Here is a 24,985-nt window from a genome sequence, read left to right on the forward strand (position 1 = left end):
TATGGCATGCAGAAGATGTGATCGTTCACTAATCTTAAATCTAAAATGGATAAATACAGAAAATAAACAATAGTCGATTGTATGACTATATGATATGATAAATAAAATTAAATAAAAGTTATTCGCGGTAATTGCTTATTCGGAAAACTTGATCATGTAGCAACAGTACTATTAAAGGAACGTAGAATGGCCAATTTTAAATGATACATTACAATATGTTTGCTAGAAATAGTCGGAGAAATGAGGAAAGGCAATCGCCAAATAATGATAGTAATGAATTGTGAGAATGCCAATTCTCCCACATTGGTTCAAACAAGTGACTTTTTGAACACACAGAACATACAACTAATAGGTCATCCATTGTACGTGTGGACGATTTTCGTTGTCAAAACCTTTGTTTGTTCGAACGTATGCAAAAGTGTGTAAAATCATAATCTAGAATATTTCAGAAATCAATAAAGATTTAAAAAATGATTAATTATTATTTTTTTTATTGAATAATCCGTAAGTTTTGACGCAAAATACATTGAAGTTATTAGTACGAATAATATAATAGTAATACCAAATTATTTTAATTAAGGCAGTGAAAACGCTAAGAGTAACTGTCGAATGCCTATAGCATCTACAAAGCCTTACTGTATGATCTGGAATTTGATCTATAGATAAGTTAGACCCTTACTTTTTTGAAAATGACTGAGGTATGACACAAATTGTCAATTTTCATTGCTATAACCACGTGATTAGCAATTGGTTTTTTATGTGAAATTGAGGAAATGGATGAGGAAGACATTTTTTTCTCAACACGTGTTAATTTGACTTCATTGAGTGAAAATTTTTTGGACGTGTAATTTTGTTAAATTATATAGCCAGCAAGACCATATAATTTCTCACCACTGAAATCTTTTTATGAGGCTAGGCAAAGGATTATGTTAATGCGCATAATCCTTAAAATCGATGTCTTCAAAAAATGAAAGAAAACATCCGCGACTTTATAACGAAGCTATTCACAGCTAACAGAAGTGTTATTGACATTGCTATGTGCCAACAAAGCATCGAAAATTACCTTAAAGGGATCTAGTACTGTAAGATGTCTAATAGAGTACATTAAAAGAATGCTTATGATAAGTTCCAAACAATATATTGAAATAAGGATTAGTTCAAAATCTCAATCAAAAGTTTGTCTAATACTGGATTCACACGAAAGTTTTGTTTGTAATTTTAGCTGTCAATTGTTGTTGCTTTCAATGCAAAATTTATATTTTTGACAGCTTAAATTAAAATCCAGTCTAAGTTTTCTTTTGTGGCTATAAAATGGATAATATTGCACAATCAAATATAGAATACACTAGAATCTAAATTAGTTGAAATTTCATATTAAATGCTAAATACAAATTTTTTGTACTTAAAATTTAAAGTAAGTCCAAAAAGTATTTCTATCTATTTTAGGTCAATCTAATAATATATATGACCGTAAAAAAATATTTGCGTAGTAAAAAAATTAATTTTTTCGGAGCATCAATCTTTTTAATGGCGGTAAATATTTGGATAAAAGAATTCAGAAAAAAAAAAATCTATTTACAAAAAGAAAATATTAACGCGGTTTTGAGCCATTAACAAGATAGCATCCTGCTATTTTGGCCTTCTGATAGCAGTAAGCAATGGGCGTTGAAGGAACAGTCAAAATAAAAAGGAAAAATACAAAAATCAACTTCCTACATCCTCTTCACTTCATGAGCAACAGGTAAGAAAATTAATTGGACCAGGATTTAGCCAAAACACATAAAATTAATTTATGTTTGATAATTGTCTTCTACGGTTTGAAATGACTTTTGTGTTTGTTTAAATAATCTTTATATAACACAATTTTCATAACATTTCTCAAAAAAAAAAAAAAAATATTTCATCCATAATGAGAAGAATGTGTTTAAAGATACATTGTATACATTGTATTAGTCTAAAGTACTATTAGTTCTTTCCATACGACAGCTCATGACTTTCAGTGTTGTATCACTTTAAAGTACTATTTGTCCTCTCCTTATGACAGCTTTTCTTATCGGTCTTATTTATTCTTGAATGGTTTAAACTTAGTTAACGTTTTAACGTTAAAATCTATCTGACTAATTAAACTATATTTGAAGAAAAATGGTGATTAAATGAAGTAGGTTGTTAAGTTGTGAGATAACGCATTCTCAAATATCTTTTAAATTAATAACTAACATTAGTTAGATTAGATTAGGTGGAGTTGGAGTTGGAGGAAGCCTCGAGTCCTCCTCAATTAGCTAAAATGCCGTTTTGATTCCACAATTTCTTCTTCATGGGTAGGAAAATGGTGTTGCTAGAAGCAGCCGGAAACATTGATAAATGCGAGAATTTGGTGTGTTGAAGAGCTCGTTTAAGCATGGTTTTATATAAGTCTGAACATAAACACAATAGGTGTTCTGGCGTCTTTCTTACAAGCGCCGATAGACAGGTATTACAGAGGATTTTGTAGGGTATGCTGAGCCTGGCTTCATGCTGTCTTATAGTCCAGTGCCCTATTAAAAAATATATTAACCTAGATACTTCTGGTTAATATAGAAGAAAGTCATACAGAAGAAGTATGAGCCCACTTCCAAATTGTCTGTCGCAGAAAATGATTACAAACCAACGTACAGCTATAACTGGCAGGGGCAGAGATTGAAACAGAAGTTTTTGTAAGGTATGCGCCTAGTCTACCAAGTTCATCTACGCGCTCAATCTCTACTATAATGGTATGCCCTGAAACCCAAACTAGAGTTACCTTGGTCCTAACACTTAGTGCATCGCTTACGTTCTTGTACTATTCTAGACAAAATGCAAACTGCCGACATAGTTTTAATATCTTCCTGACTGTTAGGAAAAATATTGACTTCCTCTTTGTGAAAGTCCATGCTACCAACAAGAGAACATGTTCTTAGGATGGCGAATATTTCTTCTGAAATACTGAGATCGAATCGGATAGCCAATATCGAACCGGCTTCGATTCCTTTATCCACCTGTCTGTATAGGCCCTAACCCGTCTGTGTAGGTTCTAATCCTTCTGTGTAGATCCTAACATTAGTTTTTAAAGTTACTTTTTCTGTATCACGTTTATTGTCTCTTTTTCCCATTCCCTTCCTTCCCTTCTTTCCTTTTGGGGGTATTTCTAAACATCGTGTATACAACGCTAACGACAACGAACTATTGTTTGAGTTAAAGTACTCCTTGGTGTACAATTTGAGAACTTGAGAAAAAGTTTAGAACGAACTGAGAATGGATTGAGAATAAATTAAGAACTACTTCAGTTATAAACTTAAGAATTACATATTTGAGATTTTTACCTTTTTCAAGAATTTAAAAAGGATTCTTATGTTTATGTTGGACACTCCTCCTATCAGTGACATTTCACCCACTGATCATTGCCAGATCATCAGCTAGAATGTTTCTCATAATTCATTCTTTAAAGCCCGTTTTAGTGAGTCTCATACGATGCTTTCTATCTACAGCAAAAAATATTGAGAGGTTTCCAACAGTAGCTGCCTACAACAACAAGAATTTATTTTTTATTATTTTAATTAATTGAATTTTTAGGTGCCCATACAGCTGTTTTGAGTATTGTCAAATACCCATCATTAGTGGTCTTGGATATAATTCTTGTATTTAATTATTCGTAAATAATTTTAATTTAATTTAATTAATTATACGTAAACAATTTAATTAAAATAATAATAAACAATTTTTGTCGTTGTATTTCACTCCTGTTCGAAATCTCTCTATTATACAATAAAACAATAGTTTCTATGAAGTAAAATAGAAATAATAAAACAAAATATAATAAAATATTCTAATTTAATTTTAACAAAAGAAACTTTTTTTAAAAAGAAGAGGTTTGTAATGCATTAAATTACAAAAAAAATATCTATTATCAGTGAATTTTTGAAAGAATTTGTTAGATTTAAATATTAGGAAAAAAATTTTTTTCTACTATAAGTTTCATTTGTTATATTTGCTTTCAAATTTCCTTAAATTTTATATGCAAAACGTATATTCTTAGCTCAATAGGGATTGGCTGTTGAGAAGCCAGTGCTTGAAGTATGATTTCAATATTTCTAAGTTCTATATGCCTGCGCCCAGTTGTTAATCTTCTATCTTAGTCATTGCCCAGATTGGTTGACATGTTGTTGTTGTAGCAACCCATTTGGACCTGCTTGTGTGTAGTCCGTTTGGGGAGTGCTGAACGGCATTCGGTCGTTGAAATCGACGAGTGGTTCTGGTACGTAGACCCGGTCGTTCTTGGATAGATGACATAATATGTTTGGGATAATAAAACATCCCCATAAAAGATAATTGTAACATGCCGATATTTTTCTTTCTTAATTTTGATAAGCTATTTTGCGCTAGCCATTTTTCTAGCAAAACTAATTGATTTTCAAATTGTCTGAAAGTTTCTAAAATGACGACACAAAATTACTGCTTCATTGGCAAAAATGGAAGTAATAAGGTGATTACTTATTGGACTTTCTGTTGTTGATAAAACAAATAATAGGGGACCAAGGCTGAGGTAGTAACTTGTATTTTACAGTAAATTACTACGAATGTAGATATAATTTTAAAGCTGGTTTTATATTGCTGAACGTCGAGAAATTTGGGAAGTCCCATTTCGTTTGGTAATCCATTTACTTGTTCTGAAATGGACACGCATTTCTTATTTTCAGTAAAAAAAAAACAACAATCATTTTTTTTTACAATATCACAATTCTTTACTATGCAATTTTTAATACAATTATTTGATTTAATTAATTCATTTTTATATTTGTATTTACACATATTTATTAACTTATTAATATAATTAAATATTATACAAATATACTGTACATTTATAGAGTTTAACAGTTCAACAAAAATACTTCTCATATTTTGCTTTCAATGTAAAGGTTATGCCACTTAAATTTAATTAAATCAATTAAATAATGAAAAATGCTTAAAAAAATTTTTATTAAATAAACAATAAATTGATAATTTTTTTTTAAATGGCTTTTATTAAATTCACATGCGCGCCACTTTTAAAAATAAGAAAATTAAAAAATAAAATTATAAATTTTGAGAATGTATCGATTATAATAATGTAAATAATAAATACTTTGATGCAAAGTTTTATTTTAATTACAATTTCTTTTGAAAGAATTTATTTTTATAAAATATGAGTGGTACTAACATTTCTATATTTAAATATATATATAGATACATATATATATATATAATTGGCCAAGAGAAGATCAATTAAATTTGCAGTCACTTTATGATCGTATAATAAAATAAATATAATAATTTTTTTTTTTTATAAAATATTATAATTTTAAATTTTCATCAAAACAAAAATAAACTAATATATAAATGTTATAAAATATTAAAATACAAACAAAATTATATGCACATATAATTTATAAATACTTAATTACTTACAATGAATATAATAATCATTATATGTAATAAATAAGGTAGGAATGTGGATGATTGAATTGTGACTAAAAAGTAATTTTTCTTCTTAATTAAGTGAGAATAAATATAAAATGATTATAACTACATCGGAGAGATTAAATTTTAAAGATTTTTGTATACGTGTATGACTTTTTGTGATGATCAGATCGGTTTATATATAGTGCTAAATAGTAGCTGCTGATTTAATTGCTGAAAACAAGGCAGATTGTTCATTTTTTCATATACATTTATATATGATATATTTAAAATCAAACTATTTACATAATAAATATTTAAAAAAAAAGGTTCTCCAAAATATTCATGAAAATATTATTATCGCTAAAAATGATGCTCAATATTTAGAAAAACAATATTACAATGGATTATTTAAATTAACATTTTCACTTTATAAAATTGTTTTTGTTATAATTAAATAATATCAAAATTTTAATTATAATAAATAATAAATTATTTTGTTATAATTAAATAATATTTATATTTTATTATTTTAATAACAAAGCATAAAAAAGAAAATCAATTTAAATAGAAACATAAGACTGGTAAAAATATTAATTGAAATATGAATGATTTTAGTTAATTAAATTAAAATAATATTAATATATATAGTAAATATTATATTACATATATAAATGTGTTCTATATATTCTATATATAGAAACATAAGACTGGTAAATGTTAATAGTAAGTAATTAAATGTAATAACATTAAATTATAATAATATTAATACATATAATAATAATATATAATATAATATTAATATATATAATAATAATATAATAATCTTAAGATTTTAATAATAAGGTATTAAAAATAACATCAATTTAAATAGAAACATAAGACTGGTAAATGTTAATTAAATTATAATAATATTAATACATATAATAATAATATATAATATAATATTAATATATATAATAATAATATAATAATCTTAAGATTTTAATAATAAGGTATTAAAAATAACATCAATTTAAATAGAAACATAAGACTGGTAAATGTTAATTAAATTATAATAATATTAATACATATAATAATAATATATAATATAATATTAATATATATAATAATAATATAATATAATATAATAATTTTTAATAATAAGGTATTAAAAAGAAGATCAATTTAAATAGAAACATAAGACTGGATATAGGATATTATAATAATGTAGCTTATATTCAATTATTTATAATTACAAATTATTTTTGATATATAGCAACCACATAAGCATAGTATTAATTTTGTTGTCACTAAAACTATTTTTATTTAAATATGTATAAGACGATTAATACAAAACCTGAACTAATATTATAACAAATATGTACTTCCAACTTCGAGGATAAAAAAGCATTAAGATTATTTTAAAAATATGAAAATAGTCACAAATAATTGTTTGGCTTGATAATTTAATGAATTGGATTAAAAAAAATCAACTTCATATTCTTCATATTTTCACACTAATTTTTATTTAGTTTAGACTAGAATTCAAAATTAATGGTTAAAACGTTGTATATTGAAAATTAAGGGTTTTTTATGAAAAAAGAACTTATATAGAAAATAGTCCCGATACTCAGTTATATACCTAATCTGTAGCAATATGGTATAAATTACTTTTAATAAGAAAGAGTAACAAAGATTATTATATAATAAATACACTATCAATTAAAAGTAAACGTAAAACACTTAAATATATTCGGAATAATTTATTAAAATAACTTTTCATCTTTGTTTTTTCAAATAATTACTACTTCAGAAGCCGTCAGTATTGTTGAAGGCCTAACTTATTTGTAAATTTGGAATAGCAATTCAAATATTATTCAAAGTTTCGAAAATTCGAATATGCTAGTTTCTTATATAAGTTCGAACACCGTATTATATTCGATCATTTTCTGTTCTGCATGTTTTTATATAACAAAAATAAAACACATGAAATTTTAACCAGATTCTCTGTTCAAATGACTCGAGTATTTTCGAGCAGCTCGAACATTTGAATTGTTTGATCAAAATGTTCGAATTCAAAAATATACTCGAGTACTATAAATTTTGAACATCCTTGCAGCACTACCTTACAAGGTTAACTTGTTGCAGTAAGACATTGAGAATAAAATGTACCTTATATATATATAATAACTCAAAAGAGCTAAAATATAAACTGAGTCTCTCAAGTTCTAGTCTCTCTTACGCCTAATTGCTATTATATAGGCTTTTGAACCAAAACTAGATCGTAAGTGAAAACGAAACTAAAAAATATGTATCGGTCTTTCTAGTTCAATTTCTTGCAGTTCTGTGTCTTCGTATTCACCCACATTATTCCCTAGTTGCGAAAATATTAATAAATTAAAAGTTAAAGTTCTTATTGAGTTGAACCCACTAACACCCCATCTTAGGAATGCCAAATGAATGGTAATGAACAAATGCTGGAACTACATTCCAATAACGAAAGAAAAGTTCTTTGAAAAGAGAAAACTTAGTACTTAAATAATAAATATGTCTAAGCCAACAACAATATTTTTTTATACATAGAAGTTCATATTTTTATTTAATAAATTCGTTACTATATATTTTTAAAAGAATAAATTTAAATAGGCAAAACAAAAATGATTTTTAATGCAAATATGTATAGAAAATTTTTTCTTGGACTTAAATTGAAAAAAAACGTTATTTTTAGTCAGAACTAAAAACGAACCGATATAATTGCTTATATATAAATAAATTTCCGGTTCAATGCCCTGACATTATACATACTCAGCCATATTTTACCACTAAATTGATAAAAAAAATGACCAGTAATTATATTATAATATTTTATAATACATATATTATACTACATTATATAAAATTACATCATATTATATATTATATCATATTATATAATACATTATGTATTATATCATATTGTGTGCTAAATTGTATAATATAATATAATATATTATATGTTCTATCATGTTATTTTATATTACCTTTTATTATATTTTATGTTATACTATTTATTAAATTATATGATATATTGTATCGTATTATATTAATTTATGTTATATACTATATCATATTATATTATGTATTATATTTATACTATTTATTACATTATGTCGTATTATATTATATTATTCATTACACCATATTATAGTATAGTAGTGTAGTATTTTAGCTTTATTTATAATTTCATTTTTAAATTTGTTGTATTACATTAAAATTTATAAACGTATAATTATATATATAAGACTTCCAACCAACCAATCATAATTATTAAATAAAAATTAATATTAATAAATTGAATTATTAAATATAAATATTAAATAAAATTAGTATAACATGATTTATTACGTTTTATTTATTTTGAAAATTTCCATTAATTACAGTTTTCCAATAATATAACGTATTTTTAATAAAAACCGTTATTAATCTTTCATAGAATATATTCAGTATTTGCAGTTTCATATTCCATTATATTACACTTTATGTTATGTTATATTATATTATTTATTTTATCAAATTGAGTTATGTCATATTATATCATATTACATATTATATCATATTGTATTTTATATTACTTTATTTATTTTATTATATCATATATTATATTATATTACATTATATTTTATCATTACATATTATATTGTACATCATATTATATATTATTTTATATTATATTATACTATATTATATTATATTATACCCCATTATATTATATTATATTATACCCCATTATATTATATTATATTATACCCCATTATATTATATTATATTATACCCCATTATATTATATTATAAATTATTTAAAATTCGACTAATAAATTATTGTATTAGTTATTTTATAGCTATTAGTTAAATGAAATTTAAGCTTGTTAAAGCGTCTGCACTATCATTTTCCTAAGAATCGGAGTTTTGACTTGAAAAATTTCCTTTTGTTGGATTTTAAAAAATAAGGTAAATTCCATTTTCAATAAACAAAAATAAAAAAAAAAGAATTAAAAAATAAGCCTATATTCAAGTACACAATCATGTCTGAATATAAATAAATGCGAACTATAAAAATCATGTTGACTCCGAACGATTTTTTTTATTAATTGAATATTTTTGTGAAGATGAAAATTTGAATAAGTTCTATATACACTAAAAAATTAGCACTATGTACTAGCCACATTGTTCCGATTATCAAATTAGTAGAATATTAGTCAGTATAAAATTGGCATATATCTTTGTTTTTTTGTTTTGTCAATTGAATAGGTTTTAAAACTAATAGGTAGCAATTTTTGTTTGTAATTATAAACAATTAAAATATAATGCATACAAATAATTATATTAATAACTAAACTTTTGTTATATGTGCAATTTAAAAAAAAAAAATTCAGATATTTTATAAAAAAAAAAATTACTTAAAACAATTCACAATTTCGAGAGAAAGAAATTACAATTTTCTTAGAAAATAATTAACAAATTTTGCTTCAATTAAATTACAACTAACATTGAATGTGTACGTACGAATATATAATACAAATGTATATTCATTAAAATAAATTAATACATAATATTTTCCATCTTCTTCGTTTCAAGGATTTCTTAAAAACTAACACATGTTCTATATATACTATATACTAATTTACTTAAAACGGGTTAATCGAGTGACCTTTATTATCTAATTTAAAATATTAGAACGTATTTGTATTACATAAATTATGCAAATAATGGATAATGCTCTTTTAGATGTAGACTTTTTTTGAACTTATTAACATCTATGACCACGGATTTATATTTCCCCGAAATTTACCGCGGAAACCGCCGCGTGGTGTGTTGTTATTCATTCGCATGCCACGATAGGCAAATGGACTAGCGTTATGCTGACCGCCGCGATTTCCACGTGGGCTATATCCTCGGTATTGATATTGTGATGGGTTTACCCAGCCGCGTCCACGACCTCGTGGAGTACTGCCATCATTTATACCATTTCCTACTCCGTTACTATATTCGGAGCCATAATCATTAACATTGCCCATATATTCATCAGATCCATAATCTGTACAGTAATCGTTACCGTATTCCCCCCCATTACCGTTTCCATATTGCAATTGGAAAGGTAAAGGTGGTCTAGGTGGTGGCGGTACGCACACACTTGTACTTGCACCAGTATTATTTCCATTACCATTCCAACCCAAATGCATGGGATTCCAGTCCTGTTGATATGGCATTTCTGTATTTGAATTTTGGACCATGTAGTTCGATGTATTCGGTTGGTTTCCTGTAGTCGAGTTCCAAATACTTTGCGGCACATACTCATTGGGAGTTTCTAATAATACTGAACGATTGTTGTCAGTAGCATTACTTTGAGTTTCTTTAACATCCTGAAATAAGTCTTCGTTTTCACTTGATGGTTCTGGAAACGGAATTTGTTGCTTATTTTGTTCAGCTACTTCTGTAAAGATCAGATAAGAATAATTTCGAAACTTCGTATTATTTATTAAAAAATTTATTTATAATTTATTTTCAGATTTAAAGCGCAATAAATCGAAAACGAAGCAATATTGACATAAATTAGTGACCAAGTACCGTTCGATACCTCCAATAAGGACTTTACAAGCAGGTGCCAGCGAGTTACCACAACAACAACTAAGATCAGTTATGAAATGGGTATGCTCGGAAACCGGAATCGTGCCAACATTTTTATATATAACAAACATAATTAAGACTAATAGTGTAAATACTTTTTAACTTGAACATCTTCAACATACATTATATGACTGCAAAAATATGTTAGTGTATATATAATATTATATAATATAATAACGCTTTTTCAGATAATAGTAGCCATTCATTACATATTGTATCCAAGCTATAAACTAATTATGTTTTTTTTTTGTATGTGCTAACATGAACATTTATTTTTTAGGGAAATTTATTTTTAAGGGTTGAATTCGACATTTTTCCTCTAAATGAGCTGATTTATTAATAATGAGCTCATTAATACAAAAGTTCATATCAAATGCAATATTGTTGTTGTCTTCAAAGTAAAATAAAAATTTAAAAATGTTTTCACGGTAATAAGGATTTATATATCTCTTCACGTTACTCTAATCAGTATTGCGCACTATTGGATGTTAATAAAAACCATCAAAATAGTAGTAATAGTATAACCTTGACTATTGGGATTTTACTGTCTGCATAACATGCATTTGTTTACTAATAAATTTTTAAAAATGCAGTCCTAAGAGTCTTAAGTTTTCAGCTGTAAGGATAATATAATATAATATGTGATTTATTTGTAATTAAATATGCATGTAAACCGATTTCATAGTCCAAAACACTGTCAGACAAAAAATAATAACTACTTAAAAACAGAAATGTTGCAATTTAATTTAACACGAATGTAAGGACTCCTAGTCCTTACTAAAGTACTACATAAGAGCTCGGCATTGCGAATATTATAAGAATCTAGGAATGAAATATTTCTGAGAAGTTAGGAGTAAGGGGAATGCAATATAATTTGTATTCGCATAGGAAATTTCAATAGGTATTAGAGGTGGAGATCATTCCTCCACCTGTAACGTGGTCATTTAATTTTAATTTTATATTAACAGACTAACAAATAATAATTTAACTCGATTAAAATAAAATCAATAATGTATACGGTTTCCGATAACTTGTTTTTTACTATAAATTTAATATACCCTTTGTACACCATATGTGTGAAAAACATAAAAAAATAATTAAATAAAATCTAAAGAAAAACAGGATTCAGTCAATTAAAACACTTTTAAAAACCAACCTCTTATAATTTCATCCAAATCTTCATCTGACATATCCATATCAATAACCATATCAATTGGATCATGCGGTGCACTGATTTCTTCCTTTTGAGATTCCGATGATGAACCTAGTTTTAGAATAAATTGAAAAACATTGAAATAAAATATAAAAACAAATGAAAAAAAAAAATTTAATGTTTTTGAAAGGTGTTAGAAAAAGCCACAAAATAGTAATTTGGCTTTTAAACTGAACCGGATTTCACATTCAGCAACCTTGTCATCTCCACCAAAAAAATATTTATGGTATTTTCTGTTGTGTGTTAATTTCATTTTGATTAAATTTGCTTTAAAACTTACTCGCATTGCTTCTTTGCGGAGGTGATTTATTTAAGTTTAAAATAATTGAAGGTATCTTTGGAAAGAGATTGGTTAAAATAATATTTTATTACTTAACGATTATTATACGTACTTTAGTAGGCGAAGTATTGGGAGAGGATATATGATTGACTTCATTCATCTTCTGAATTTTTGCTGGTCCAGTTCGATAATCTATATCGCCCGTTTTATTTGTCTGAAAACTCTGAAAAATAAGCAATCAAGACTTTTATCACTTTTTAAATCCAAAATATTTACTTGTTCTGCAGAGAGCCATGAATTCTTATCACCATCACTCGATATAGGTGATCCTGTTAATGATATTAAGTTTCTGTGATCTATATCTAACTGTCGATTTGGATCTGTGAAATAAGTTAATTTTGAGCATATTTAATATTCAACTTTTAATATAACAAACCTTTGCCTAATGCAAGTTTAGCTGTGGCACTTAAATTAACTTTGCGATGGTCAACATCTTGCACAGATATTAAATCCGAATCGTTTTCTGTATATTCAATGGTTGATGAATTAGAACTATGAGCTTCACGCTCAAAATGGGGGGGAGAAACTGGAGTTTCTAAAGTGCTCGATGTAGTCCATGATAAATTCCAAGAACTGAAGTTATTTGAAGTATTTGTTTGTGAACCATTCCCTACATCTGTTCTTGATGTTGACAGTATTGGCGGAGGTGGTGGCATTAGCGGTTTTCCAAGATTTGAACAATTTGAGGTACCATAAGAACCGCTTTCACTATTATTATTATTGTAATTATTTGTTGAATATGTGGGAACGTGCGGTGAGTAACCACTGCTATACTGCGCATTATTATACTGTTGGGGTGTTCGTGCCAGTGATGCGTATTCAGACTGAACGGGTGGCACAGGCATAGGATTGTGATAAGTGCTGAGTGGTTCCGGTTTGTAGTATTCACCACTTGAATTAAAACTTTCATCATCAGAACGTGAACTAATAACTTCAATAGGCTGACCTTATGGAACAAATATCAGAGAAAGACGTATGTTATTATCATAGTCTGCCATCATAGTTTTTTTTTCCTAATTTTATTTTTTGTTTGAACAATTTTAAAACCTACACTGTGAGAATAAGGATGAATCATGAAAAGGATTTTGCAAATATTTAGCAAAAATCAAATATCTGATACAGAAATAGATATTTTTGATACTTATATGAAGTTGTGGTTTCTGTTGCTCACAATGATCTATATGCATGAGTTAAGATGTGGATGGGTGATAGTAGTGTGAGAGGTGAGGAAATTATTTAGAAGTAAAAAGGAAATGGGTGGAATTTAAATTGAAGTCAACAGGATTAAAGACTAGTCACTTCTATGGACGAGTTCAAAAATGGATTGAAGTCAAGTTTGTGTGTGCATTGAAAAATAAAAACAGATGGGTGAAACTATGGAGGGTAGAGCTGTTGTTAGGGCACGCATTGGGAAGTACCATGTTTATGCGGGCTAAGTAACTGTTTAGCACATAGCTACATCTCATAGCTAAATCTCAAACGAGCTAGGACAGTTCTTATTGAACAGAAAAACCGTCGCTCTTCATAGAAGAAGAGTTAATTAAAAATTAAACCTTTTTAATTTAATTTAATTTTTTAGCCAATAATCAAACTAAGAAACGTTCACATTTCCTGGTGAACAGTGTTAGAACATATAATCATTAAGATATTTTGCACAAGCTTTAAGGAATAATAAAATAATGTTTATTATCATACTCATATCATACTCATGCTAAGTAAGAGAATTGCTAATTAAATTTCGAAAGCAGACCAATTCATCTAATTTAATAGTTCAGATTAATATAATAGAACAATTCACTTTTAGTTATTACAAATGAAAATTTCTCCACGACCGCAAATGTATTCCGACTTTTTACAGTCTTTTCCATTTAATATAATATATTAACTTCAATAAGACTGATTGACAACGTAAGTTTAAGTTGGAATCACAGTCTTACCCGCCAAAACCACTTTAGCGCATATAATGGCCCGCTATGATACTGCGGATGAGACACCGTTCATACACCAGATCTAAAGAGTCGCCTCAAAAAGAGAAGTTCCAAATTTTAGTGCAGGAATGTTGTCTATTTGAGAAGACACGCACCCTCCATTCAAGTAGAAGGGAAGCAACCTTTTCTATTGCACGTTTTTGACGTAGTAAGTGCAACGGATTTATCATAATTTGATTGACAAGACTTCAACTAATCATCCGACGAGATTATATACCAGAATATACAATTTACTTTTTTTAGTTTACATGTTATGAATTCTGATGATGATTTTATTCTGGGACTGGTTAGATTTAAAACCACTAGTTTTTTTAGGAAATTAAGTTCCAATCAGTCCTTTTAACAAGGACTCAAAAATTAAGAGTCTCATATTAATTACTACAATAATAAGATATGTTGGTTCCAAGAACGGCTGGGTCTACGTCTCGCAGCTATTCGTCGCTTTCGACACCACACCCTAAGGGACTACACAAGCAGATCCTTGCAGACTACAAGAAGAATATATTCACTTAATGGACAAAATACAAAAACAAAAACAATCGCAAAGATTTGCGATATGTAAACTAAAAATCCCTAGACTTGACAAACCTAAACAGTATAACTTTGTCGCTATTTAGCGCATAAGTGAACTTAAGTTCAATGCAGTTAGGAACTAATGATGGCATAATCAAATTAATTTTTACAAAAGAAAACCCCTGAGTTTGCATATAATCTATCTTTTATCATAATATCGAATTGCATTTCAAACAAGAATTGCCAGCAATATATAACAAGTAATAGTGATATTTGTATCTAAACTAATATGTTAGTTTATATGATATAAACGATCTTAAAGAAATTTATGGTAAATATAAAGCATTAATCATGTAATTCGCTTACTAAATATTGATTACAAATTTTTACAGGTAATGTTAATATTTACAAGGCTTGAATAAAATTAGATAGTCCTAATATACTTAGATGCTTAGGTTTAAACTTGGATATGCTCGCAAGCACATAATGTATATGTAATGTATATTGGTTACAATCGTCAATCTTATCAAAAATTCAAAAAATTTGAACTTATCGAAATAGATTTATAAATTGCGGTCAAACAATATATTGGCGACGAGGATTTCAAAATCAATTAAATTATTATTATTATTAAATTAAATTATTAATTAAAAATCATTAATTCATCCAATAGGTATGACGCAAAATGAAAATGAGTGTATTACTACTACGACCACTTCAGGTGTGCGGGAGTTTAGGCGGCAGATCGACAGTTGGTGTGACTGGGTGAAGATTTTAGACTTCCATGTTATTAAAACGGCATGTCAGGACGACAAAATTAAATGGACGGTCCTATTAAAAAACATAGGAATGGAGGTTTATGGACTGCTGCGGGACATCTGTGGTCGGTTACTGCCTGCAGCCAAAACGTATGCGCAAATTTTAAAATTGCAACTGCAATAATTGTGGACGTACAATGTGCATAAGGTTAAGTTGAGTCTTAAAGAAGACGCAACACCTGTTTTTTGCAAACCTAGGTCAGTGGCATTGGCTTGGCGTAAAGAAATCGAAAAGCAGATTCAGGAGGAGTGTGGTAAAGAGGAGTGTTCTAAAATTAATAAAAGATTCAGATTGGGGTACGCTGTTAGTACCAGTGTTAAAGACAAACGGTGAATTACGCATTTTTGCCGACTATAAGTTATATTATGTTAAGCCTTTTCCGAGTTAGTGCATCTGGGCACTTTTACTCTATGATAGCTGGGAGGATTCTGCAGAGTCCCACCCATCTCATTAACCAATTTGAATATTCCTGATAATCTTCATTATTATTCAATGATTGATCTAAGATCTCCGCACTGCCCCATGCGGTTAGTGTTTACTCTGAGATTAGATAGTGCTAAGTAGGGCAGCCTGTCGGTTTTCGCATATAGCTTCAGAGCTCTGTCCCTTATGTATTTTTTAACCGGATCTATTCTAAGGTCTCTTAGCATGTCATTCGTGCGGATGTACCATGGTACTTTAAAGAGCCTTCGGAGAGCCTGACTTTAAGCAACTTGTAGCTTTTGGATAGTAGAGTCGGCAACTTTGCTATACGCGATACACCCATAAGGTAGTGCTGCTCTAATTATCTGGCTGTAGATCTGCTTTCTGTTATTCATGCTAAGGTTGTTGTGTTTAAAAAGTGGTTGCAAGCAGTATAAGTCGAACAACAATAAGCACTTGTTGAATGTGAAATATCCGTAACATAAGATCAAAGAACTATTTGCTTCTCTAAAAGGACATTTCTTCACCAAGCTTGATTTGTCGAATGCGTACAATCAGCTTGAATTGGTAGAAGAGTCCCAACGGTTATGCGCATGCAGTACACATTTAGGCGTTTTTAAGATTATCTGGTTACCATTTAATGTTAAACCTGGTGCGTTCGTTTTTTAATTACATGGATGATATTCTTAGATCAGGAGATAGTGTTGAAGAACATAGTGACTTCATCAACAAAGTTTTAGAAATATTAGAGATTGCGTTTAGACGCTAATAAGTGTGTTATCTTTTAAGAAAAAAATTTCCTATTTAAGTTTTGATATTGATAAAAATGGTTTGTCTAAAAATCAAGATGGGATTTTAACAATCGTTAATGCTCCATTACCGAAAAAATTGACTGAAGTTCGCGCATTTATTGGAATAGTTAATTACTAGCCGTTATATGCATTGTTACGAAAGGCTGTTAAATTTAAGTGGACAGAATTATGTCATCATGTCTATGAAAATCTTAAAAAGGAAATAACATCCGATAGATTACTAGCTTTTGATTTTTATTACTTATTATTTTATTATTTATTTTATTATTACTGTCTTTTGAGCTATTAGTAAACCTAATATTATACGGATACGTTAATTGTCGCTATAGCCTGGACATTGTCCCACAGTTTTTTTAATGGTACAATTAAACCGGTCGCTTTCGTATCTCGAGCGCTTTCGACAGCTGAGTGAAATTTAGTGCTATTCAAAAGGAAGCACTAGTCATAGTATTTTTTGTAACTAAATTGCGACTTCATCTGCTTGGAAATAAGTTTATTTTGCAAACTGATCATAAGCCACTTTTATCAATTTTTGGTGAAAACAAGGGACTGCTAGTAATGGCAGCGGCTCGTATTGAGCGATGCGCTTTGACATTGTCTAGGTTTGATTATACCATCGCATATGTCAAGGAGTCAGAAAATTTTACAGATAATATTTCTCATATACTCAAAGCTACATCTCCTTCTGTAGATACGGATGATAATAGTTACATAAATTTTGTAACCAAAAACAATGAACTAAATTTAGATTTCAAAGTCATTTCACAAGAAACTGCTCGCGACCCTTGTTCAGTAATAGCCGCTATTGCAACTGGAAAGTTACATTTATTAAAAGACAAAATATTTTTGTCTTTTCAAACTAAAAATATAGAGCCTTCAATTGAGTGCGGATGTATATTATGGGGTTTTAGAAGCGTAAATCCTCGAACATTGAAAAACCATATTTTAAAACAATTACATACGTCTAATTTAGGCATTGTAAAGACGAAGGCTTTGGCTAGATTCTATGTTTGTTGGCCGAATATAGATAAAGATATAGTAGAGCTTATATATAACCGTGTTTTATGTAAAAAGGTAGTCCATTAATTCCGTGGCAAATGCCTAGCTCAGTATAGTCGCGCATTCACATTGATTTTGTCGGACCAGTGAGGAACGTTTACATTTTAGTTGTAGTCGAGGCATATGCTCCAAATGGGTAGAAATTTGTAAAACCAAACATATAACAATGGCGTTCACGATTGAGAAATTAAAAGAGTTATATTGTAGATATGGTTTAGTGGATACCATAGTGATAATGGAACCCAATTTACAGCATGGGAATTCCGACAATTTTTAAAAGATAATGACATTAAACACTTTCTTACACCTCCAGGGTTTTCAGCTACAAATCGGTAAGCCGAAAATTTTATTAATACTTTTAAAAAATAGCTTGAAGCAAGTTTGAGCTCTGGTGAAAAAGGTAGTTTAGATATAGTGCTCAAAAGATTTCTGTTTGATTATCGTACTATGAAACATTGTACAACAGGAGAATCTCCAGCTACATTTATGTTAGGTAGAGGAATGGAAACGCGATTCGTTTTACTAGTAAACCGTCACTACCACGGAGGAGGATGTGAATTTAGATAGTGGTACTTATCCATCCTAATAATAATTTGTTGATAAATATTTCATAATTATTATTATATAATTTATAATATTTAATTTATAATACATAATATATAATTTATAATGTATAATTTATAATATATAATTTATAATATATTATTTATAATATATAATTTATAATATATTATTTATAATACATAATTTATAATACATAAATACATAAATAAATATATAATTTTAAAATGATTTGCAATTATATTATATATGTATTTATATTTTATATCTTACTAATGTATATCGTGCATATTTATATAGATGTATAGTTATCATCTGAAAAAGAGGGCTGTAGAGTTTAAGCTTTTATAAAAATATAATAAGTTTTGTATAAGAGTAGAAAATAATAGAGTATAATAGTAAAGTTAGCTTGTTAATTTATAAATTATAATTAAATAATTAAAAACTAGTATTAATCCAAACCTAAACGTGAATGCTATAAATATAATTATATAATAAATTACTATATATATTATAGTATATTATATGATATAATACTAATTTAATATACTTCTCATTTTTATTACTTGGAGTTTTTGATGCGATGTCATCACTTTTGAAATCATTTATATCAAATGGTAAATTTCCGTCTAAATAACTTGTATATCCATTAAATGTACTTTTTATCATATTCTAAATAAAGAAAATTGGTTAAAATTTGGTTCGGTATTAAATTATATATAAATTTACTATTGATATCGATGACTGTTCATCAGGTAATTGCAAATCTGCATCTCGTTCTGGCGAAGGAGCATCGATATCAGGCGATGGTATAGGACTACACAAACTCGGTAATATATCGTCCAGTTTTTTTTTTACTTGTTTTACTCGAGATCCAAAGTTTTTATATGCCTAATACATATTCACATAAAACAATAGAATAAATAGTATTATAAAATAGTTAACTCATATAACTTCACTTACATTGACTACAACTTTGACTTCGCCTCGCTGATGTGTATAGAACTTAATAGCTGTTTCCAAATTAGAAAGTAATGCCTTCCTACTATTAATTTCGATTAACAAGTTAGAGTTATAGATTTCCAAACAATGTATAGACTGTAAAATATTTCTTATTATATCATCAGCATCTCGTTTATCTCTTAATTTTACTTTTACATCATCAGAATCATAATTAGGTCCTTTGGGAATATTTTTGAAACTCTTATCTGTGCAAGTTGACAAAGCCATACATTCTCGAATGTTACCAACAATGTTCGTATGCTGCAATGAAGTAAAAATTAACTATCAAAATATTATCTCTAAGATGCATACATACCTGAAAATCTGATATATCTATCGGGTTGCGAGTTTTTTTAAGGGGCTTTATATTTAATAACCCTCTTAAATCACTCAAGTATTCTTCATTATATACATCGCGTTCTTCCCATATATGAAATATTCTCAGTATTTTATTTTTGACTTTATCATCTCTGTAAAAAATGAATTATGTTATTTAAATGAATATATATATATATTCATATATAAATGTATATGCAAACATATTTTCCATATATACCTGACCATCGTTGTGGCTTTTTGTAATGCAGTTGCCCAACTTTCGACAAATTCATACTTTTTCCTTTTGCTATATTGAATAACATCATTGGCTAAGTAGAATAGTGTAAGTCTATGTTCAATATTCACTATAATATAAATTAAAAATGATTTATTTAAAACAATTTTTATACAAAACTTAAAGCAATAAAAAAAATATTAAAACGTTATAAAATGTACACTTTATTTTCAACATTTATAGCGACTAAAGTGTGACTTAGAAATACACCTTAAGCAAAACTGACGACATGCACATCTGTTTGTGAAATCCCTTACCATTCTCCCTTATTCGCCCCCCTACCTGCAACTATCACCAGTCCACATCCTTACCCATGTACTCATCTTGTAAACCTTTTCATTTTATCTGCTTTTAAGTTCCAGTGGATTACAAAAACAACAACAATATACATGTCTGCTTATTGGAAGCATCCCTTCCGTCCATCGATCCCTTTCTGTAGATCATGAATATATCGATACCTATTGCCATGAAGCTAACATCAGTGGGGTGGAATATAAACGTACACCTCCACTACAGCTCCACCATCCATAAGGTCGACCACCTGTTTTGCTGTTCCAATGTACACACAAACTTAACTCCAATCGATCTTTTACTCTCTGAGCGTTAAAACGACCAAAGCCCTCATCAGAACTTATACAAATTTGTTGAAAGCTCGAATTTCTATTAATATAAGGATTACGATTTGTACACACGGTTATTTATAGAGTAACTTTTTTTGAATTAAATAGCTGAGGTTGGAATGGCAGCCTTGTTTCCAAAGCTCACTTAGGCTCAAATAATGGCCGTTGTAGTACCACAGATGAGCGTTTGTATGTGTGCCATCTAGAGGTTGATGGACGATCAACACCGAAAGGCACAACACTGCCATTAGGGAAAGGTGAACCAACCTGACAGTTCTATAAATTTGGCTTAGTCCCTAATTTTGCAGGATGAAAGCCTGGTTAGGTCGGTAAGAAGAGGAGTTATGACGTTTTAAAATCTTCTTATAGCTATGGATAGTTATTCCTCCTCCTCATTCTCAGAGCCACAACTTTGACAAAAGTCATTATAAGGTCAACCTAGCTTCATAGCATGTCTTTCTATTACGCAGTCACACGTCAGATAAAATTGAACAAAGCTTTTTAAAGCATAGCTTTGTTTTTTGGATTATGTACATATCCTTTTAGATTTTTATAATTTTGAATTAAACATTGTAATTATTTTTTATTACAATACCTTAAATAAAAAAATATTCTATATTAGTAAAGTATATAAATAATAAGTTAATAATATAAATAAATAATAAGTAAATAAAATAAATTAATAATAAGTAAATAAAATATATAAATAATAAGTAAAAAAAATACGTAAAAAAGTAAAGAAAATATATTATTTTTGTATATTTTGGAGTCAATCGTTCCAAGATGACCAAGTGCTGCATACTGACACCAACAGCAAATGGCCCAAAGATACCCGAAGGGAGCATGTTCCAAAATATTTTATAGAGTAAATATTCAAAGTTTAAAATATTGAAATATAATGGATAATATTGAAATTGACTAAAATGGTTACTAAAATTAATCATAAGCCTGTCGCTTCATTTGCACATTTTTATTGTGTGATTTTAGAATAAGAGTTCAGAAAACATTAGGAAAAATACTTTATATTTTACAATTAGACAATTAAAGCATTTAACAAATTAATATACATTTAATGGTTAAAAAATAACTAAAATTGGGCAATTATCGTATAGATGAAAGGGATATAAAACTCTTTTGGTATTAATAAAGTTTTAATGAAAGGATAACTACTACAGGCAACAACAATTTGATTACAAATTCGAGCGAATAATAGGGTTCCCAGAAATAGTAGCGTCCATATAACATCTGAAAAATTAGGATTTCAACCAATCCTATATTTTCGTAAACTTTTTGTAAGACTTAGACATTTCCATACAATTTTAAAATATATAAATTATATTAAAAACTCGAAAAGTTCATAATTAGAAATAATAATGCGATTTATAATTTAATATTAAATTGATTTTTAACGTCCGTTTCGACGAAAGAAACTAAATTCTTAATAGAAACTATTGTTTTCAGTATAATATAAAACAATTTCGAATAGTGTTAAATCGCAATAATAAATTTTTAATATTTTATCAATTAATTGAATATTTGGCTGACCATAGAGCTGTTTCGAGTATTGCCAAATGCCCATTATAATTTAAACTATCCGTTGTCAGTGTCGAAAACGACTTAATGGTAGAACTATGAGAAATTTGAGTAGTCTCATATCCATGATAGTCAATCTTTTCCTAGTAAAGGATTATACAATTATTTACGTGTTAATTTCTAAGTAAATGGAAAGAGGTTTATGGATATTGTTTATATAGTAAACAAACAGTTTTGTCAAAGTTTCTTGTACTTTACTTAAAATTCGATAGTTCATTATCTTTCATATAACAGCCAAAATGATTCAAAAAATCAACTAAAAGAAGTAAGCTGTGATGTGTGGGATGTGCTATTTCAAAACCTACTTCAGCATTTATTACAAAATATTAATTACGTATAATATAATATTTTTAATATTAGCAGGTACTGAACTGTTAAGTGGCAGTAGCACAATAGATTCACTATTTACTTTGTAACTTTGTTAAGTCTTTCCATATTCATATTTAAATAGTAATTAACTTGTTTTTAAAAATAAATTATTTTATACATTTACCAAAAATTAAAAATATAGCAAATAAAGCGAACTTTAGTACAAATAATCATTTAAGCATAATTTTCAGGTCTGCTTTAAATGTATTTTTTTTTTGTGTGGGAATTGTTTGTTTTTGATGTTGTCTACCTTTTTTAAACACATTTAGCCAGGAAGCTACGATTTTCTTATGAAATTTTCTATGGGTCAAACACCATGTCGATAAGTGCTGTATTCCTTCTTGGCTGTCTTTTAAGCCTTCTAAACGTTTCTCGAATAGTCCTTCCTCAAATTCAGTCATTATATTAATGCGAACGTACGATGGCTGCAGCCTTTGATTTTGGTTCCCGCATTCGTCAAAATTGTGCTAATACCAGAGAATAAGTTATTTGTTTTTCTCAAGCACTATTTTTACAATTTGACGATAGTAATACGTATTAAGTCAATTTTATTTTATTTTGTATTGCCATTAGTTTTATTATTCCGCGTTTCTGTTTTCCCACAATTCTGTCATTTTGTTGACAGTGTGGTGAAAAGAGCACTTTGCGCTTTGTCAACCGTTTTTATATTTTCTTTCGTTTTTAACAATTTGTTAGGCAATCCCGATATCGTATTAGATCAATTCTTTATTTGCTTAATGGGGAATTTATTAACATCTACACATTACGAACTTTTGGTAAAAATATAGACCCGCGTGCCTTCTATAATCAAGCGCCATATTATTTCCATTCTTTACTGAGTATTTAATAAATTAACCAAGGTTGCATTTGCATTGGACAAAATATGCGACGACTGACTTTTCGCTGTCGTCATTTTTAAAATAGTATTCACATAGCAAAAAAAAAATCTACTCCTAATTATATATAATGTGTATATTTGGAAAATATCTCATATTATTATTATTCGTTTTATTAAAGGTATTTAGGATGTCTGTGCATCATTACAAACTCAAATAATAGTGAATGCATTTTGTGCATATTAGTTTTGCATATATTTAGAACAGCTGATTTTTGTTTATGTATTCATATACTTGTAGTACATAAGTCAGAACCGATATGCATAATTTTAACGATGCCAAGATATATATTGAGTGAAAAACAAAATATATTGAATACTTTTTTTGTTTATTAAACAATATGTATTTATTGAATCACTTTAAATTAAAGCCTAACAACAACTTTTAGAATCTTAAAGACAACATTACATTACAAATTATTTTATATAAACATACTATAATGAAATACAAAATGATTTGTAAATTATTTTAAGCGGCCTCCGAATAAATGGCCAGGGCATATTGAATACTGTGCTGGATTTTGCTGTTTTGGAATTAATGGGTAATTTAGATTGCCCATAGATTGCAGTTATATGTATAATAAAGCAGTACATTTATATTCATACGAAAATTAGAAATTAACTAGATGACGATGTAATAAGTGACATTTCAGTTAATTTAAGAGAAGAAATTTCCACAGTGCTTTTGTGCCGTCGTGGAATTTCGTCAATGGTTCCAAAATCTATTGAATGGTCCACTGATGTTCTCACGACTATTGATGAAAATTGATTGCGACAAATGCTACGAGTTAGGTGACTACAATTCCACAAAATTATAAATCTTTTAGCTAACGTTGAAGAGTTTACTAAATTGAATTCATCTAAACAATTTCCTGTAGAACTACAAGTTTCAGTAGTTTTGTTCAGATTAGGATCAACTGGTCAAAGCGATCCATTAAAAAAATTACAGCAATTTTTGGAATAGAAGATGATGGAACGATAATGAATATAACACGCATCGTTTTCAAGACTATTTTGAAATTATATGTTAATGCATGTGAACGTTCCCAGCAACTATGCACGAGCTGA

General features: G+C 28.3%; 1 protein-coding gene across 4 annotated transcripts; it reads right to left on the reverse strand.

The window, feature by feature from the left end:
* Positions 1–10,107: 10,107 nt before the first annotated feature.
* LOC119688028 (regulation of nuclear pre-mRNA domain-containing protein 2) lies at positions 10,108–23,849 on the reverse strand. 4 transcript variants are annotated; one of them, XM_038102642.1, is made up of 13 exons: positions 23,273–23,849; positions 20,384–20,510; positions 20,144–20,297; positions 19,984–20,088; positions 19,789–19,923; positions 19,555–19,716; positions 19,392–19,497; positions 13,027–13,596; positions 12,867–12,970; positions 12,703–12,813; positions 12,591–12,645; positions 12,254–12,361; positions 10,108–10,903 (listed from the first exon to the last, which is right to left on the reverse strand). In XM_038102642.1, the coding sequence occupies exons 1-13, from the start codon at positions 23,421–23,423 to the stop codon at positions 10,227–10,229; spliced, it is 2,565 nt and encodes an 854-aa protein (XP_037958570.1). In that variant the 5' UTR covers positions 23,424–23,849; the 3' UTR covers positions 10,108–10,226. The 4 variants fall into 4 exon arrangements, with proteins under 4 accessions (XP_037958570.1, XP_037958569.1, XP_037958568.1 ...); XM_038102641.1 differs by having other exon boundaries at positions 19,978–20,088; XM_038102640.1 differs by having other exon boundaries at positions 12,703–12,804; positions 19,789–20,088.
* Between the last annotated feature and the right edge of the window lie 1,136 nt (positions 23,850–24,985).

Source organism: Teleopsis dalmanni, chromosome X, assembly GCF_002237135.1.
Source record: "Teleopsis dalmanni isolate 2A chromosome X, ASM223713v2, whole genome shotgun sequence".
NCBI lineage: Eukaryota > Metazoa > Arthropoda > Insecta > Diptera > Diopsidae > Teleopsis > Teleopsis dalmanni.